Here is a 20601-nt window from a genome sequence, read left to right on the forward strand (position 1 = left end):
GTATTTTGGATACTAGATGTCTATCAGATGTGGAGTTATTTTTAAAAAAAAAATCTTTTCCCATTCTGTAGCCTACTGTTTGACTGAATGACAGTGTTCTTTGGCTTACAGAAGCTTTTCAGTTTCATGAGATCCCATTTATTAACTGTTGATCTTAGTGCCTATGATGTTCTATTCAGAAAGCCATCTCAAGTGCCAGTGCATTCAAGGCTATTTATTCCTCACCTTCTCGTCTTTCGGGTTCAGTGTATCTGGTTTTATGTTGAAATCTCTGATCTGCCTGGACTTAAGTTTTGTGCAGGGTAATAAGTATGGATCTACAACCTTCTACATGCAGTCATCCAGTTTGACGAGCACAATTATTGAAGATGCTTTCTTTTTTCCAATGTGTATTTCTGGTTTCTTTACCAAAAATAATGTGTCCATAGGTGTGTGGATTTATGTCTGGGTTTTCAATTAAATTCAATTGATCAACACGTCTGTTTTTATGCCAGTGTCATGCAGTTGTATTAACATAGCTCTGTAGTATAACTTGAAATCAGGAATGGTGATACCTTTAACAGTTCCTTTATTGTTCAGAATTGTTTCAGCTACCTTGAGGTTTGTTTGTTTGTTTGTTTTTGCTTTTCCATATGAAGTTGAGAATTGTCATTTCAAGGTCTGTAAAAAATTGTGCTGGAATTTTGATGGAGATTGCACTAAATCTGCACATTGGTTTTGATAAGATGGACAATTTTATTGTTAATCCTACTGATCCATGAGCATAGGTGATCTATCTTCTGATATCTTCTTCAATGTCTTTCTTTAAATACTTCAAGTTTTTATCATACAAGTCTTTCACTTGCTTGATTAGCGTTATCCCAAGATATTTTATATTATTTGAGGCTATTGTGAAGGGTGTTGTTTCTCCGATTTCTTTCTCAATGCCTCTGTCATTTGTATATAGGAGGGCTACTTATTTTTTTTAAGTTAATCATGTATCCAGCCACTCTGATGAAAGTTTTTATCAGCTGTAGGAGTTCCCTGCTTGAATTTTTAGGGTTCCTTATGTATATAATCACATTATCTGTGAGTATCAAGACTTTGACTTCTTTCTTTCCATTTGTATAACCTTAATTTCCTTCACTTTAAGTATTATATTAAATAGACTTCAAATTCTATATTAAGTAGATATGCAGAGAAGAGACAACCTTGTCCTGTTCCTGATTTTAGTGTGATTGCTTTAAGTTTCTCTCCATTAATTTGATATTGGCTATAGGTTTGCTAAATTACCCTTATTGTGTTTAAGTATGTTCCTCTAGGGTGTTTATCATAAAGGGGCATGGATTTTGTCAGTCTTTTTCAGCATCTAATGAGATGATCATGTGTGGGGTTTTTCCTTCAGTTTATTTATATAGTAGATTAAATTTACTGATTTTCACATGGTGAGCCATCCTTGCATCTCTGCAATGACCCTACTTGATTATTATGATTTTTTATGTGTTCTTTAATTTGGTTTGCAAGTATTTTATTGAATATTTTTGCATCTATGTTCATAAGGGAACTTGGTCTGTAATTCTCTTTCTTTGTTGAATCTTTATCTGGATTAGGTATCAGGGTAACTCTGGCCTCACAAAATGAACTGGGAAATGTTTCCATTTTGTGGAATAATTTGAGGAGTACTGGCATTAACTCTTTCATGAAAGTCTGGCAGAATTCTACACTGAAACAGTTGGCCCCAAGGTTGGTTTTTTTTTTGTTTGTTTGTTTGATTGGGTTTTTTTGTTTTTTGTTTGTTTTGGTTGAGAGACTTTTAATGACTACTTCTATTTCAATAGGGGTTATAAGTCTGTTTAAATTGTCTGGTCTTGATTTAACTTCAGTAGTGGTACTTATTAGGAAACTCATCCATTTCTTTTATATTTTCCAAGTTGGCAGTATAAAAGTTTTTAAAGCATGTCCTTATGATTCTCTGGATTTCCTCAGTATCTGTTGTTATGTTCCTTTTTTATTTCTCACTTTATTAATTTGAGTATTCTCCACATTTTAATTAGTTTGGATAAGAGTCTGTCTATCTTGTTTTGTTTTTTTTTTTTTTTTCAAAGAACCAACTCTTTGTTTCATTGATTCTTTGTATTGTCGTCTTTGTTTCTATTTTATTGATTTCAGCCCTTGGTTTGATTATTTCCTAATACCTGCTACTCTTGGGTATCCTTACTTCTTCTGTTCTAGAGCTTTTATCAGTAGTGTTAACTCAATAGATCTCTTGGGTTCTTTTTTTGGGGGGGTGTCTTTGTTTTGTTTTTTATGTCGTAACTTAGTGCTAAGAACTTTACTCTTAGCAGTGCTTTCATTGTGTCCCATAAGTTTGACTATGTTGTATATTCATTTTCATTGAATTCTAGAAAGTCTTTAATTTTTTTTTCTGTCTTCACTCATTTTTCATTCAGTAGAAAGTTTTTCAGTATCCATGAGTTTGTAAGCATTATACAGTTTCTGTTGCTGTTGATGCGCAGCTTTACTCCATGGTGGTCAGATAGGATGCAGAGAGTTATTTCAATTTCCTTGTATCTATTGAGACTTGCTTTGTGTCCAACTATGTGGTCAATTTTAAAGTTCCAAGAGATTCTAAGAAGATATATTCTTTTGTGTTTCGGTGGAATGTTCTGTAAATACCTGTAAGGTCAATTTGCTGTATAATGTCAGTTAGCTCCAGAATTTCTTTGTTTATAGTTTTTGTCTGTATGACCTGTCCTTCTTCCAGGGGTGGAACCCTATGAGATTTCCCCCTTCCATGTTATCAGTGTTATCACTGTTTCAACACCCATATTGTTGAGACATACCTTTCATGTAATTTCTTGGAAACATAATCTCATAATTGACTTCCTGGCTCTCTGGCTCTTATAGTCTCTCTGCCCCTTTCTTCTTTGATGTTCCCTCAGCCTTAAGTATGGGATTATAGTGGAGTTGCATCAGCTGGGTCTTGGCACCTAGTTGTCAATTGTTCTCTGAATTTTAAACAGTTGTGCCTTTCTGTAATGGTCTCTATATACTGCAAAAAGAAGATTCATTGATGAGGGCTGAGAGCTAAACTTATCTGTGGGTATAATGATAGCATTTATAGTGCTGTTAGGAAATTTAACTGGTTTAATAAAGTGGCAGTAGTATGTTCACCTCTAAAATCCTTGGCCTCACAAGTCATGGGTAATTGGTTAGGTTTCTAGTACAAGGCATAATTTCCTTAATACTGAACAGCCCTTAAATCCAATTAGATAGCTATTGGTAACCACCAAGATATGAGTACCACTATTAAACCTTTAGGAATAGCTTGTCATGCAGGGCATTGTAGTAATTCACAGGCATCTCAGCAGAAAAACTCCTGAACAAAAGAACCAAGGCTACAAAAACAATAACCATGGCCCTTCAACCAATTTCCATACTTGAATCAGTTTGGAGACAAAATATCTCAATGTAGAGACTGGTTTTACTTCAGGAAGAACCTCACTGCAACTCAATAAAATAAAATCAAATAAAAAGTACTAATGACTCTTTCTCCCATCCTTCCACAATGTATCTCCTTCTGCTAGGGTAACCGAACACTGGAGAAAATGAAATAATCACACCATTCAGGGCCTACTAGACACTAGCTCTTAATTAGTTCTTAGAGGACCCCAACACTATTGTATCTCTCTAGTTGAAGTGGAAGTTTTATGAAGGTCAGGGGATCAATAAAGTTTTAGTCAAAGTCTGAATCATAGCAGGTCCAGTGGCTTCCCTGGGTTCACCCTGAGTGTATTTCCCCATTCTCTGAATGCACAATTGGGACAGATATACTTAGAATCTTTACATTCATTCCTTAATCTGTGGAGTGAGGGACATTGTGGTTAGAAAGGACAAATAGAAGCCATTAATCTGCCTCAGGAAAAATAGTGAACCAAAAACATTTGTATATCCCTGAAAATGATTACTCCACCATCACGGTCTTGAGAGATGCAAGGGTGATAGTTCCTACTACGTATCCCTTTACCTCTCTCACTAGGTCTGTGCAGAAGATAGATATGTCAGGGAGCATGACAGTTACTTATTGCAAATTTAATCAAATACTGACTCCAAACAGCTGTGGTTTCCTTATTTGAACAGTTACCTATCCCCTAGTACCAAGTAGGCAGCGATTAATCATGTAAAAACATTTAACGTCATTTTTGTCCATAAAACTCCCAGAAGTAATGTTTTCACCTGTCAAGGCCAGCAGTACACCTACCTTAACAGCTCTACTTCAAAAATCTATTATCTATCCCTATGTCATAACTTAGTATGAATGGATCTTGATTGCTTGCCTCTGCTACAGGTACTATATTATGCTGCTCCATTATATTCACGATGTCATGATTATTTGATAAAGGAAACAGAAAATATCTGTAAAGAAATTTTAATCCAGTAACATGGCTGCTCTTTCATGGGATGACATCCAAAGACCCTCTAGGTCTATGTGATCCAGCTGGAATTCAGACACACTCTGGATTACAGTCTGATCTAGCTGGAATACTTAGTACACACCTTTAATTCCAAACAATTAGTTTGGTAAGGTTAGTTTATATAAGGAAGCAGCCTTGTGTGAAAGTGACACCTAACTGATGGGCAGACAAATGAGAAATATTTGACAGACTGAGTCAGAGATAGGATATGCTCAATTCTTAGAAGAACAGGACAGAAAAACAGAGACTACTTAAGAGAGTGCAGAGAGAAAGACAGTTTTTTATCAAGTTTATTAATAGGACAGTTTTACTGAGAGATCAAGCTAGACACAGGTGAATACAGAACAAGCCAGAGAATGAAAAGGAGCCAGAAGATTAAAACAAATTGTCAGAATTAGTTTGAAGCCATGCAGAGCAACTCAGTCAGAAGCCAAGAGAAGCCTGTTTGAATCAGTCAGCTTGGAGAGGAGTTTAGGCCAGAACAGCCAAGTTGAACCAGCCAGAGATTGTTCAGAAAGATCTACAAAGGCTTGGGAATGGCTCTCATCTCAAACCTTCATCTGAGGAAATTAAAGCAACAGTTACAAACATCAACCATTCTGTACTTGCTGGTAAAGAATATGCACATGAGAAGATGATAAATAAATTCAATCAAAACTCAAGAGCTTTCTATCTCAGCAAAATGTCTAGGAATTCAGTGGTATAAGATTCAGAGATATCCTTTCTAAGGTGAAAAATAAGTATTTTCATCTTGCCCCTTTGACCACCAAGAAAAAAGTACAAGGCTCAATGGACCTATTTGGATCCTGGAGAAAGCACATTCCCCATTTGATTATGTTACCTTAGCCCATACAGCAAATGAGTTGGAAAGTTATTAGTTTTGAGTAGAGTCTAGACCAGAAGGCTTTTCAACAGGTCCAGGCTATTATATGGGCTGTTGTGTCACTTGTATCTCAGGATCTAGCAGTTTCAATTGTATTTCAGGTGTCAATGGCAAAGAGGAAGTTGTTTGGGATCTCTGGCAAGTTTCCATAGGTGAATCACAGAAGAGGCCCTCAGAATTTTACAGCAATAAAGACAAAGTTGATTCTTTGGTTTTAAAAAAATAAAACTTGAATCCCTACTCAAATGGATACAAATCTACTAAAGTGAGTTGAAAAGCTTAATGATGACAAACAAAAAAGATTTGGCTCACATGATGCAGCCAACCACATCTGCATCAGGAAATAACAGATAATAATTTCTAGGTACTATACAGCAAAAGCTCTTCTAAGCATTTAATACATATTAGCTCCATTCTAAGCACAATGGGAAGAAGTTACAGTTATAATCCTACTCTGCTGATGAGAACACTGAGGCACAAGGGAATAATCTACCTACATTTTCATAGCTTGCAAGGGAAGTAGGCAAAGTTCAAACTCATGTACAGATGCATACCTTAACCACTGTGCAATACTACCCCAGGAGACAAACAGGCTGAGATCAGATCTGGAAATATTGGACGCCTAAAAACATGCCAATGAAAGCCTGACTTCTCCAAAAGTTGTTCAAATGTCAGCTTTCCCCCTTACTTGTGTTTTTAAACAAGCTTTATTAAAGTGAATATTAAATTTAACATAGTTTGTTTCTAAAAAGAATGATGCGTGCATCAGGGAATGCTGAAAACCAGGAGAGATCCAAGGGGCTCCACATAGCAATGTGGATCCATAGTACTTACAAACAAGAGGAAAACCCATGCAAAAAGCAACCATCTGCTCATGGGCAGCCGAAGACTGACTGATGTTTTATTGTTATGACTGAGAGCTCACTATTTATCACAGGAATATACATAGAAATAGTTTGTTCAATAAATTCAGTTGCTGTTTATTGCAAGTGTGTTAGCTTCAGGCCAAATTTAGCAAGAGCTATGTGATCTTTAGGGTTTCAGTTACATCACATGCCATTCAATCATCTTCCATGGCAGTGAAGATTCATTTTTAAAAATAGAAACAAAAACACATTTAAATTTTTACAAATGGTGCAGACCTTTAATCCCAGTACTTGGGAGGCAGAGGCAGAGTATCTCTGAGTTCAAGGCCAGCCTGATCTACAGAGTAAGTTATGGATAGCCAGGGCTACACAGAGAAACCCTTGTCTCGAAAAACCAAACCAAAAAACTAGTTAGTTGGTTAGTTGGTTAGTTAGTTAGTTAGTTAGTTAGTTAGTTAGTTAGTTAGTTAGTTAGTTAGTTAGTTGTGTATGGTCATGCACATGCCACATATGCATGTGGAAGTCAAGACACAATCTGTGGAAATGTGTTCTTTCTTTCCATCTTATGAACCCTAAGATTGAACTCTGATCTTCTTGGCAACAAGTACTTTACCGCCTGAGCCATCTCCCTAACCCGAAAATAAAAACTCTGAGGCTTTGAGGGGAAAATATAAGTATGGTACTCAAGACTAGAATCTGGTACCAAATGAATTCCATTAATAATATAAGGATTTTAATTACATGTGAGATATAAGATTATTGAGAGCACCATGCTTTTTAAAAAACTGTCAACTCAGATATACACTCATTGGAGTCAGTGGGTTGTCTTTTTATGTTTATTGACAAATGTATGTGTATAACAGTATTAATTAAGAAAAAGAGGCCATGAATTTGAAATGAGGTAGAGAGGAAACATGCGAAAGGTTGAAAGAAGGGGGATAGGTAATATAATTACATTTTAATTAAATTTTTAAAATCCAAAACATTTGTGAGAAACAAGCCACCAAAAGAGAAAGTCAACACCAATTACTATAGCCACAACTTACAGATTGGCAATAAGAAAGGTTTTAAGATCCTTGTCCCAGGTATCCAAATCCCTACTAAGAACCTCTACCCCGAAGATGCCATAGCATGTACTATACCTCTTTGACAATTCTTGCCCCTCTCGGATCCTTGATATTAACAGCTATACTCTAAAAATCAAAAAATACAGACATTAAAATGTTTTCATAAACCTTTCATCATTACTGTCAGTTCAACTATTACAGAGCCATTCACATCATACAAATTCCCATTGTAAAGCAAGATTAGTATCTTTATGAATAAATATTTAGGTCATCTTTATTGACTTCATTTACAATCAAAATGTTTACCTGACAGCAAATCATAGTAAATACTCTTCAATAGTAATATGGTATAATACCAATAAATGTAAAGAATCAAATTACTTCTACTTCACAGAATATTTCCATTATATATTTTCATAATTTCTTATTTATAAGAGGAGGAATAGTAATAAAAATTCAATTGTTTGGATGTGATAATGAATACTTGAAATATTAGTTTCATATTAAAAAGCAAGCCATGATATCAAAAGTTTTGTAACTGCCAAAAGAATTACATAAATAAAGCAAAAACAGCAAATAGCCTTACTTTTTTATTTCGATTAACACTAAGAAAATATGTACTTTCTGTGTTCACAAAAGGAGGTCCCCAAGTTCGTGTGTCATCACCAGCTCCTGTAAATGACAATATGAGCTATTAATTGCAAACCAACAGGCTCACTCCTGTGCATACTCCCAGGTACCTAAGGAAGGTCAGCTCCACCTTTGGTGGCGGTGGTATGCACCTTTAACCCCAACATGAGGGAGGCAGAAACATGGGAATTACTGTGATTTTGAAGGCAGCCTGGTCTACAGAGTTAGTTCCAGGACATCCAGGGCCCTGTTACACAGAGAAACCCTGTTTTGAAAAGCCAAAAGGAATAGAAGGATGAGGAGGAGCAGAAGGAGGAGAAGGAGGACGAGAAGTAGAAAGAGAGGAGGAGGGAGAAGAAGAAAAGAAAAAGAAGATGGTCAACTCATCCTAGGGGATCCTCACCCCTTGGGGGCTTCTGCCGCTCAATAGAACTTCTCAGATCTCCACTTTTTAATAACTGCCAAATCGTTCCCCATTCACTTTCACTAACATGCAATATTGAAGGTCCAAATCCAAAAGGAAATGTTTTGTTAGCACTCTTTAGCATTGATTAACGGAAAACTTGGGGGGGGTAGTTTTCATTTTTGGCAAGCATGTTGGTTAGTCCCTTTATTATTTCTTGACATTGAACGTAAAATGAAAATATGGAGCTGGGTGCAGTGGCAGACACCTGTAATCCCAGCACTCGGGGAGGCAGGTGGATTTCTATGAGTTCAAAGCCAGCCTGGTCTACAAAGCGAGTCCAGGACAGTCAAGTCTACAGAGAAACCCTGTCTCAGAAAAAAAAAAGAGAGAGAGAAAGAAAAAGAAAGAAGGAAAGAAAGAAAGATAATATGGAGTAAACAAAAGATGCACGTTACATACTATTTAAAACAGAATAATAATGTAAGTATATAGCTAAATTAGCATCAGAGGCTGAGTATACAACAATGACTAATAATCTATAAAATATTTTTGTAATAAAAATCAGAAAAGCCAAAATAGAGGCTGGAGCAATGGCTCAGCAGTAAGTAATGTGCTTGCTGCACAAGCATGAAGACCACCGTTCAAATCCCCAGAACCCATATAAAATTCAGGTGGGTGTGGCAGTCTGCCCTTATTCCTAGTACCTACTAGGTAGAGACAGAGAGTCCACAAAACAATGTAAATACAAATACAAATGTTAACTTGGTTACCAACTAAAATGACAAGAGAATTAAAATGCTCCATCTAGGAACAGATGATGCAAGAAAAATAGTAGTTTAAATTGAGGATGCTGTGGCAGAAAGATCATGAGTTCAAGACCAGCATGCCCTTCCTAGCTTTCTCTCCTCTCCTCTTCTCTCCTCTCCCCTCCTCTCTCTCTCTCTCTCTCCCTCTCCCTCCTTCTCCCTCTCCTCTCCTCCCCTCCCTCGCCCCTTCCCTTCTCTTCCTCCCTCTCCCCTCCCCCTTCTCTCCTCTCCTCTCTGCCCCTGTTCTCTCCTCTTTTTCTCTCTCCCTCTCTCCCCTCTTCTCTCTCTCTCCCTCACTCTCCTCTCTCCCATCCCTCAAAAATAAAATAAAATAACCAAGAAAAGGTATGGTATTGAAAATAGGATTGTAATAAGAAAGCTAGAACTTCCTAGAACCTGGAGTGTAAGAGGGGGGTGTTCAGCATTCTCCAGGATATCCAACAAAGACAAAAACTCACTGACTGGGTGGGTAAGGTGTTGCCTCTGGAAAGCAGGGATTGATAAGCGCTTTTGCCAGTGGAGATTGACAAGCTCAGGCTGAGATGGATGCAATGGTAATATTCACCTTGGTGCTATGAGAATCTTCTGCTAACTGCTTTGGGTTCTTGTGAAAATCTATTTAGCAAGAAAATGAATCTCTCAAGTATTCTACTTTTAGAAGTTTGTCTTTTTCAATGGCTGGCTCTTCGATACCCCCCCCCCCCCCCAGGGAGGAACAGCCTTGCTAGGCCACAGAAGAGGACATTGCAGCCAGTCCTGAAAAGATCTGATAAGCTAGGGTCAGATGGAAGGGGAGGAGGTCCTCCCCTATCAGAAGACTTAGAAAGGGGCAGGGAGGAGATGAAGGAGGAAGGGTGGGATTGGGAGGGAATGAGGAAGGGAGTTACAGCTGGGATACAAAGTAAATAACCTGTAATTAATATAAAAAATAAAAATTATTATAAAAAGTTTATCTTTTATTGTAAATTAATAAGTTCATGTTATCATAAATTATTCTTGTTTGAGTCTTATGAATAAATGACTATTATGGTACTGGACTAGACCATTTGCACTGATTTGAGAACTCTGTCCCAGACCTTTAAGGATCAGATCTTTTAAAACAAATGATAAAGTGATTTCATCATTTTTTTGAGACATATTCTCATTTAGCACATGCTGGCCTAGATCTCATTAGGTGGTAAAGAATGACTTTAAACTATTGATCCTTCTGCTCCCACCTACATAGTGCTGAAGTCACAGCTCTGCACCACCACAAAGAAGAATAACAATCATTTTTGAAAATTCAAAAAAAAAAAAAAGTTAAAGGATAGTGTAGAGGACAAGAAGAATGGAAGAATGGGGACTGGATTACGCCTAAGTACTTGTTGGAGAAAGGGGCATGCTGCATTGACATTCTTCTGAGCATTTTATTATGAACTAACTGATTGCCAGTTAGTTCATAATAAAATGATAATAACTGGTGCCCCTAAGATGGCACCAAATAAAGTGAGAAATGTGTACAAAAATGGAATTTAGTTGGTAGGCAAAGAAGAAAGAATGAACGTCAAAGATGTCACATCCTGTCAGTTGAGTCTGAAACTTTGAGGCTCCAGACCAACCTGGGCTAGGTAAAGAGATGTTATAAATAAATCAATCAATCATTGAATCAATTTTAAAGAACAAAAACTGCCAAAGAATTTATCCAAATTAAGCTTTTTGTTATTATTTATTACTTTACATCCCAATCACAGCTTCCTCTCCACCTCTCCTCCCTGTCCCTCCCTTTCACATCACCTTTCCCTCATGCCCCCTCCTCCCTTTCTCCTCAGAGAAGGGGGGCCTCCCATTGATATCAACCAGCCTTGGTGTATCAAGTTGCAGTAAGACAAGGTGCATCTTTTCCTATTGAGGCTGGACAAAGCAGCCCAGTTAGGAGAAAGGGATCCAAATAATATAGACAATGGAATCGGAGACAGCCCCTGCTCCCACTGTTAGGAGTCCCACATGAAGACCTGTGCAGCCAGAAAACTATGTGACTAGGTGAGCAAGAGTGAGGTGGAAGCATGTCCAAACCCAGGGAATCTCTTGAGACTAGCCAGCAGGAGTAGGACCTTTCCCTCCCTGTTCTGAGCCTGCATGTCCTAGTACATGTACCCTTAGGGACCCATCTCTGCCACCCTTGAGGTAGTCACCTACCCTGGTGGCTAGGTTACAGGTCAGACTTTCTCTCTCCTTATAACCTCATGTCCAGCAGCACCTGGAATTCCTCTTCATGCAAATAAGGCATTCCCAGTACCTTGGCCCTGGCCAATGAGATTTATACTCACCCTAACAGCTTCTACTCTCTCCCCAAAGTTTAAAGAGCCTTTGTTTCCCACCCACCCCCAGGCTGTCTCACTGAAGCCTGACTGCCAGGAAGTCTGTTTCTCAAATTCACTGCTACCTGGGATCTCCTCACTTGCTGCCTCCACTTCCTCCCCTCAGGATCGAGTCAGGCTGAGGAAACATGCTGGAGCCCTAATGGCAGTGACCCAGGACACAACTGTTACGTATGTGTAGGGGGCCTAGGTCCATCCCACACATGCTCTCTGGTTGGCAGTCTCTATGAGCCCCTTTGGGTCCAGGTTCATTGATCGTGCAGGTTTTCTCGTGGTGTCTTTGACCCCTCTGGCTCTTCAATCCTTTCTCTCCCTCTTCCACAGGATTCCCCAAGCTCTACCTAATGTTTGACTGTGGGTCTCTGAATCTGTTTCATCATTGCTGTGTGAAGCCTCTCTCATGACAGTGACACTAGGCTCCTACCTGCAAGTATAACAGAATATCATTAATATTGTCAGGGGTGGGCTTCCTCTCAGAGCAAGTGTCTTAAATTGGGCTAGTCATTGGTTGGCTATTCCCTCAATTTTTGCTCCATCTTGTTTATCCCTGCACATCTTGATGGCAGGAGAAATTGTGTGTCAAAGGCTTTGCTGCTGGATTGGTGCCCCAATCCCTCCATTGGAAGTCTTACTGAGAAGTCTTACAAGAGCTGGCTATTTCAGGCTCATATTCTCCCATTGCTAGCAGTCTAGTGAGTATATACCATGTGTGTCTTTCATGGTCTGGGTTACCTCACTCAGGATGATTTTTTTCTAGTTCCATCCATTTGCTTGCAAATGTCATGATGTCCTTGTTTTTAATAGCTGTGTAATGTAATAATTGTGTAAATGTACCACATTTTCTTTATCCATTCTTTGGTTAAGGGACATCTAGGTTGTTTCTAGTTTCTATCACAAATAAAACTGCTATGAACATAGTTGAGCAAGTGTCCTTGTGATATGGTGGAGCATCTTTTGTGTATATGCCAGCAGTGGTATTGCTGGGTCTTAAGGTAGAACTATTCCAAATTTTCTGAGAAACCTCCAGATTGATTTCCACAGTGGTTGTACAAGTGTGCACTCCTACAATGGAGGAGTGTGTCCCTTGCTCCGCATCCTCACCAGCAAGTGAGGATTTTATCTTAGCTATTCTGATAGGTTTAAGATGAAATCTCAGAGTTAGTCATTTTGTTTTGCACTTCCCTAATGACTAAGGATGTTGAGCATTTCTTTAAGTGCTTTTCAGCCATTAGAGATTCCTCTGTTGAGAATTCTTTGCTTAGCTCTGTACCTCATTTTTTAATTTAGTTATTTGCTTTGTTGCTATCTAGTTTCTTGAGTTCTTTATATATTAATGGATATCAGCCCTCTGTCTGATGGAAGGTTGCCAAAGAACTTATCTAAATTTTGCTTTATAAAATCAAACTTTTATGATAGTAAAATGATGAAATAATTATTTTTTTAGAAAATAATGGCTTGGGTTAGAGCATTTGGATCTCTTGATTTAAAAACTTTGACTCTTTTTTCCTTCTTTCTATCTGTCTTCTATTTCCTTCTTTTTCTGTTCCTTTTCCCTTAAGCCCAAAGTCACAGACTAGGGTCACACTAACTCATGGGATGACTCATATGGGCTTAAGAGAACCAAGATCAGAGTTGAGTATTCTACATAATAAGTACTAGTTCATCAGCACACAGAGTTGTTGCGAAGATTAAACTAAAATCAATGAAGGGTTTAGAACTTTGCCTAGCACTACGGTGTTGCTATTAGCATTGTAATTATGTATCATAATAGAACCTTTCATTATATGAGAAGGAACTTCCTTGAGCCTTAGCCCTTGATACATATAAATAAAAGATAACTAATATAGATACAGAGAAAGACAGGGAATGGAGAAAAATACCTCATTTCCATTATTTTCTCATCCAACTTATAAATACACTAATCCTGGATTACTTAAAGAATTATCAAAAACATTTGTTAGCCGGATTCTACTTTCTAAAAGTAAGTAGACTTACCCGGTCTTTCCACTTTTATAACCTCTGCTCCAAGATCTCCTAAATTCATTGTTGCAAATGGTCCTGCCAGTACTCTACAATGTTAAACAGTGATAGATAAATGACCATCTTGAAATCTATTAAATATTTTCTTAACATAGAGAAGCTCATATAATGTTAGCAATGATCAAACTTGTTAAAATTACAGTATTTATCAAGAGTTTAAAAAAAAAAAACTATAACCCCTTTGATGAAGGAACTTTGTTTCTAGAACTCCATCCTGGGAAAAAATTTGAAACTAAAGCAAAAATTTGTATATAAAAAGGCCTTATTTATAAATTTGGGGGGATAATCAGGCAGCAGCATGACATTCATAAATGTCATCTTTTGTTACATTTAATGATCATAAGAAATTATTTTAAATATATTGGCACATTTAAAACATAGGTAAAAACTGCAGGGCAGTGGTGGTGCATTCCTTTAATGCCAGCACTTGGGAGGCAGACGCAGGCAGATTTCCAAGTTTGAGGTCAGCCTGGTCCTCAAAGGTAAAGTGACACAAACCTTGTTAGATCCAGAATTCTCACACCTTCCAGGGGCTTCATATTGTCAGTACCTGCCAAACATATAGCATTAAAGAGTATAAATTAGAATTTTTTTCAAAGTAAACTGCGCAATTCTTCATAATCTAAGTTATTTGTTATCATCAAAAATAATTTCCCTTCATACTAATTCTGCTTGATATGTAACATAGAAACCTTGGCCTGTCTCATTCAAAAAAAAAAAAAAAAACATCTACAGGGTTCTGCAGGAACCATAAGGCAAGGATTTACAACCTCCTCTGTGGTCCGGAAACACAGAGGCCAGGATGAGGGTCAGGGCACAAAGAATGAGGGCTGCCACTCAGGCCTCCCTCACAGGGCACCAAGTGGAGCCAGAGGGAAGCCAGATGGGTTCACCTTCCCAACCAGCGCAAATGTGCCGGAAATGTACTCCAGAGAGTAGTCTTTCAACGTCTCACTCTATATTTAATTCCCACTCTTGCCTATATGTCTCCTGATGGGTTTGACTTGTTATTCTCAGACAGGTTCCAGGCTGTTCTGTGCATTGCTCTACCCACTATTTTATGGTGCGCTCTCTAGTGTACTTTTCATCTGCCTCTCATGTACTCCCCTACTTATTCCTGTCTTCCTTTCCCCCATCCTTATACTCTTTCTACTTCTTGATTTCACGATCCATGGTTTTAACAGTCTCTAAAATCTTTGGATCCTAACAGTATTTCGGCTTTCTCCTCCCAGTCTGTTACCCACCATGTCAATTTTTTTTTCTTTTTAAAGTTGCTCTAAATCTAATACTTATCCCTGTCTTTGCTTACCTACTTCCTTCCCAACATAATCTTAGTTACTAAAACTAGCATATGCTGTACTACCCATGTTTGTTTATCCTCCAGCTCTTATGGAAGTCAAAGGATCACAACTGTTAACTGGCTAACACAACATTTAAATAGGCCAACTTGATATAGAAAAATCCCTCACTGAATCTCTCTTCCAAACTTATTATGGATTGTATCAAGTTGGCAGTTAAAACCAACAATCGGGACTGGTAATATGGCTTAGCTGCTAAAGGCAGTTACTTCCAACCCTAACACCCTGAGTTCCACACCTGGAACACAAAAAGTAGAAGAAAATCAACTCCCACACGTTGTCCACTGACCTACAAACACTCACTGGGGACATGCACACCTTTTTGCATACACACACGTGTAAATAAAATAACCAATTCTGGGAAAAGTAAGTGAAGAGAAAAAAAGTTTAAAACATATTATATAAAAAAAAAAGTTTAAAAAAAATAAAGGAAAAAACACATGCACCCAAACGCATCACTGTAAAAATGTGAAAACATTGTTTTTGTAACCAAAGAAGATGTGAAGCATTTCAAGGAGCAGAAAGACAAACATGACCATCTTTAAAGGACTGCTGATCAAGACAGTTTCGAATTCCTTAAACACGTGTGTGTGTGTGTGTGTGTGTGTGTGTGTGTGCGCGCGTGCCTGGAACACAGTGAACTGGCAAATTGGCACCTGCCTGTATGCAGCTACCACTGGGAGCCAGCAAGGGTTATCAGATCCCCTGGAGCTGGAGTTACAGGAGTTGGTGAGCTGCCCAATGTGTGTCCTGGGAGCTCAACTCTGGCCCTCTGCAGGAGTTGCAAGCAGTCTTAACCACTGGGCCATCCCTCCATCTCCAGTATCATATTTCTCAATAATTAAATGCTAAAATGGAGCAAAACCTTTGAAATTAGAGGGTACAGAAATTTCTTCCCTAAGTTCTAAATTCAGTCAAGATACAAAGTATCTTGAAAGTATGAAAAATAATATTGAAAACCTCTATCTCTCTGTATCTTTTTTCAGAAAGAAAAATATTGCCTGTAGGAGTCACCATTCAACAAAAAGATGAGTAACAAACAAAACAAACAAACAAACAAACAAAAACAGACAATAGATCATACAAAGAAAAAGAGCATAAGAGGATGCCGAGAATCAAAAATGGTGGACAAATGGTTCAGGATGCCTAAAATGGAGCAGGAAAAAACTGTTAAGCAGAGCTCAGACACATGGGCAGATAAACCTTTCAACTGTGCTGCTGATGCAACATACCACTCTTGTGTGAACTGACTGCTGAAATACTGTTAAGTCTAATGATCTGTACAATGAACCCTGTCTTAGGTTAGGGTCTCTTCTGCTGACGTGTAATACCATGACCCAAAGGAAAGTTGGTCCATATTGCTGTTCATCATTGAATGAAGTCAAGACAAAAATTCAAACAGGGCAGAGAATTGCAGGTGAGAGCTAATGCAGAAGTCATAGAAGGGTGCTTCTTACTGGCTTGCTTCACCTGGCTTTCTCATCCTGCTTTCTTATAGAACCCGGGACTACCAGCCCAGGGATGGCACCACCCACCAAGGGCAGGCCCCTCTCCCATTCATCACTAATTGAGAAAATGCCTTACAGCTCGATCTCATGGAAGCATTTCTTCAACTGAGGCTCCTTCCTCTCTGATGACCCCAGCTTGTGTCAAGTTGACAAACAAAAGCAGCCAGGACAAACTCTATCACCCAAAGTATTCAGAGACATCATGTCTAGTCGCTTTTTGACAAGATGACTTTTGAGCATCATCACCTATCATAATTTCTAACTAACTGCTGACATTATCTCCATATAACCACACTGCAATTTAAAGTTATAAATACAGGAGAGCTGCCCGGGAAAGGATAGCAAAAACTCCAAGGGAGCTGCTGCTCCTCAAGAGATCTCCGTGTTGTGCAGGGACCCAAGGCAACTACCAAGAAGGGTTTTACCACCCCTCTTCTACCACACACCAAAACACTGATGCTATAGAGACCAGTGGCTCCTACACAACCCTCCCACACGCGGCATCAAGTGAAGTATTCAAGAGCCAGACAATCTGAGAACTTTATCTTTCAACACATCACAGCTGTGCCAGCAACTCATTCCCCACGTATTTTTTAAATTTCTTACTTTCGTGTATTTAATTTCCACTCCTGCATATACGCCTCATGATGGTTTTGATTGTGCTTGCGTATCACTCAGTTAGGTTGCAGAACTGTTATGTTCCTCCATCCTGTAAGACGATCTTCCCTCTACTTCTCAACCACATCTCACACTCCTCCTCTTATCCCTATGAGTTTTCTGAGTCTTCTTTATCTCATTCTTATCTCAGCCTCCTTTTTCTTCTTGATTGTAACCGTCCATAGAGTTATTATCTCTCAGATCTATAGGCCTAGAGCTGAAGAGATGGCTCAGTGGTTAAAAGTGCTAACTGCTCCTGGAAGAGACCAGTTTCAGTACCCAGCACCTGTGTCAGGTGACCCAAAACTGCTTGTAACTCTGAGGGCATCTGTACGCATATACAGTGCAGAAACTCATGCAGGAGCATGCATGCACATGCACACGCACGCGCACACACACTCTACGGGTCCCAAAAATATCTGATTTATTTTGTTCACAGCTATATTACCCATGTCGTTTTTTTTGTTGTTGTTGTTGTTTTTTTGGTTTTTTTTTTTTCTTTTCAATGTAGATGTGACATTTAATTATCATCCTACCCACTGCACTTTTCTCCACTCCTAAGTTTAGGTAAAATTTAAATATACTCTATACTATCCTTGGTTGTTTGTCTTCCAAGAGTTATTGAAGTCAAGGAGCCACTACATGATGATCATAACAAGCAGCTAGTGTAGCTGTCCCAGTTACACTGTTCGGGGAATAATACAAAGTTTACTCTTAAGTACCCCGAGCTTCTGGACTCAGGAACTATTTTCTGAACTACATACTCAGCTCCACCACATCTAAGTCTGACTTGAGTATTACAAAAACTCCCACAGAAAGAATAGAGCTTAAAAAATAACAAACTTAGCAAAGAAAGAACACCGTATGTGTAAATACCAATGCAGTAACAAAGAAATATATGAAACCAAGACACCATAACTCCTTCAAAAATTACTAATCCTACAGCAATGACTTTTATTAAGATTAAGTTAGATGAAATCCTGAACAGAGAACTTAAAAGAATCATTAGAAACATGCTGAAATTAATAAAATGTAACTAATAATAAAAAATTAAATTAAATTAAAAAAGAAACATGCTGAAAGAAAGCAAAGAAAAAATTAAGACACTGAACAAGAACACAAACAGGTAAATAAAATAAAGAAGGAGAAAATATGAAACATGAATTCAACAAACATAAATACTGAGGGAAAAACATCTAAAATGCTGGAAATGAAGAAATAACACATCAAATTAAAAAAACTGTAGAAAATCTCATTAATAGAATGGAGCAATGAAAGAATAGACTAACTCAGCTTGAAGAAAAGGAGAGGGAGTGAAACAATCCAACAAGGACAAAGATAAGCTATTAAGGTACCAGGAGAAATCCAAGATATACATGACACTTTGAAAAGGGCAAATATACAGATAATAGGCATAGAAGGAGCTCTCTAGCCTAATGCCAATGAAAGCATTTTTAAACAGCCATAAAGAAAAATTTCTAAGAATTACACAAATGAAATCCAGTCCAGATACAGGAAGCATTTAGGACACCAAACAGAAAAGATTTAAAAAGAACTTCCCATACATGAGTAGTGGCACATGCCTTTAACCCCAGCACTCTGGAAGCAGAGGTAGGAGGATCTCTGTTAGTTCAAAGCCAGCCTGAACTAGAGAACTAGTTCCAAGAAAACCAAGGCTCTGTGTGCACACGGGGACTGGGAGGGGCACACACAGAGACAGAGAGACAGAGACAGAGAGAGAAACCCTGTCTCAAAAAAAGAAAAGAAAAAAGGACCTCCCTTCATCATAGAATAATTGGAAAACTAAATATAACAAACAAAGAAAAGATATTGAAAGTAGAAAAAGTGAGATGCCAAGTCTCAAAAAAAGTAAGTCCCACAGAATAACAACACATTGCTCAACTGAACTCTCAGAAGGTAGGAAGGCCTGCACAGGTGTGTTTCAAGTTCTGACGTACAACAACCTCCAATGCAGACCACCATCCCTAGCAAATATATCTGTACATTTTTTTCATAATAAAGATTGGCTAAAGAAATTTACAACCACCAGCTAGCTCTGCAAATGATATTGAAGAAGTCATTGAGATTATTTACTATAGAAAAAAATCCATTCATTAAGCCATAAGAAATATTTTTTTCATGACAGAATAATGGTTAAGCAAGAAAGAAAAAAGATGTTTACTAATCCCAGCACTTGGGAAGCACAGGCAGGCGGATCTCTGAGTTTGAGGCTAACCTGATGTACAGAGCAAATTCCAGGACAACCAGAACTACACAGAGAAATCCTTTCTCAAAAAACAAAAAACAAAGACAGGGAGAGAGAAAGAGACCAATAAGAGAAACATAAACAATCAAAATTGAAGTACTTTTATTTGCAGATAATATTCTATACATAGACCAGAAAGTTCTTAAGCTGATGAATACTTTTCACAAAGTGGCAGGATATAAAATTAACACAAAAAGTCAGTAGCCTTTCTATACACCAATAAAAAACAAACTGAAAAAAAAAATCAGGGAAATAAGCCGGGCTGTGATAGCACACGCCTTTGATCTCAGCACTTGGGAGACAGAGGCAGGTGAATCTCTGTGAGCTCAAGCCATAGCAAGTTCCAGGACAGCCAGGACTGTTACACAGAGAAACCCTGTCATAAAAAAAAAAAAAAAAAAAAAAAAAAAAAATCAAGGAAATAACCCTATTCATATTGGCCTCAAAAACAGATTGCTTTCAAATAAATCTAAGCAAGGAAAACACTAGAAGATGGAAATAACTCGATGCTGATAGGTTGGAAGAATCAATACTGTAAAAATGGCTTTCCAACCAATAGAATTCCAGAGCCAATGTAATCCCAATCAAAATTCCAATTACATTTCTCACAGAAATAGTTTAAAAATCTTAAAATGCACATGGCAGCATGAGACCCCTTACAGCCAAAAGAACATGGAGGGAGGTATCACTGCACTTGATACCAAATTCTACTACAGAGCGGTAACACGTTGGCGACAAGCAGACTTTTAACAAATGCTGCAGAGAAAACTGGACACTTATGTAGAAGAATGAAACTAGATCCTTATTTCTCACCCTGCTCTAAAACCATTTCTAAATAAATCAAGTACCTCAACATACAAACTGAAAAAGAAGGGAGTACACTTAAGATACAGGTAAGGCCGTTCTCCAATTGCTCAAGAAATGGGGTCAACCAAAATTTGTCTTGCCTACAAGAAGTGCAGGGATAGGCTGGAGAGATGGCTCAGAGGTTAAGAGCACTGGTTGCTCTTCCAGAGGTCCTGCGTTCAATTCCTGGCAACCACAGGGTGGCTCGCAACCATCGGTAATGAAATGCACGGACTGGTCCTAGGCCCCTACACATATGCAGCACATGTGCAGCTTGTTCTTCATGTGGGTCACCTAACAATCAGAACATGGACTGTCTGTTGCCTGCCTTTGGATACCTTTTTCCTTGCTGGGCTGCCTTGTCTGCCTGAGTGGTAGAGGATGTGCTTAGCCCTGCTGTGACTTGTGGTACCAAGGTGTGTTACCACCCATGGTGAGCCTTCGCTTCTCTTAGGAG

The 20601-nt window shown here is 38.4% G+C and overlaps 1 protein-coding gene across 3 annotated transcripts in view; it reads right to left on the minus strand.

Annotated features, from left to right (window-relative positions):
- Sugct (succinyl-CoA:glutarate-CoA transferase) overlaps window positions 1–20601 on the minus strand; it is a 668162-nt gene that overhangs the window by 631885 nt on the left and 15676 nt on the right. For all 3 annotated transcript variants that reach the window (XM_055603972.1, XM_055603970.1, XM_055603971.1), the window contains exons 2-5: window positions 14008–14059; window positions 13465–13538; window positions 7857–7942; window positions 7346–7396 (exon numbers count right to left, since the gene is read on the minus strand). In XM_055603972.1, coding sequence (XP_055459947.1) covers window positions 7346–7396; window positions 7857–7942; window positions 13465–13538; window positions 14008–14059 — 263 coding nt within the window. The remainder of the gene's footprint in view (window positions 1–7345; window positions 7397–7856; window positions 7943–13464; window positions 13539–14007; window positions 14060–20601) is intronic.

Source organism: Psammomys obesus, unplaced genomic scaffold (assembly GCF_907164565.1).
Source record: "Psammomys obesus unplaced genomic scaffold, mPsaObe1.curated_primary_1811, whole genome shotgun sequence".
In the NCBI taxonomy this organism is placed as follows: domain Eukaryota; kingdom Metazoa; phylum Chordata; class Mammalia; order Rodentia; family Muridae; genus Psammomys; species Psammomys obesus.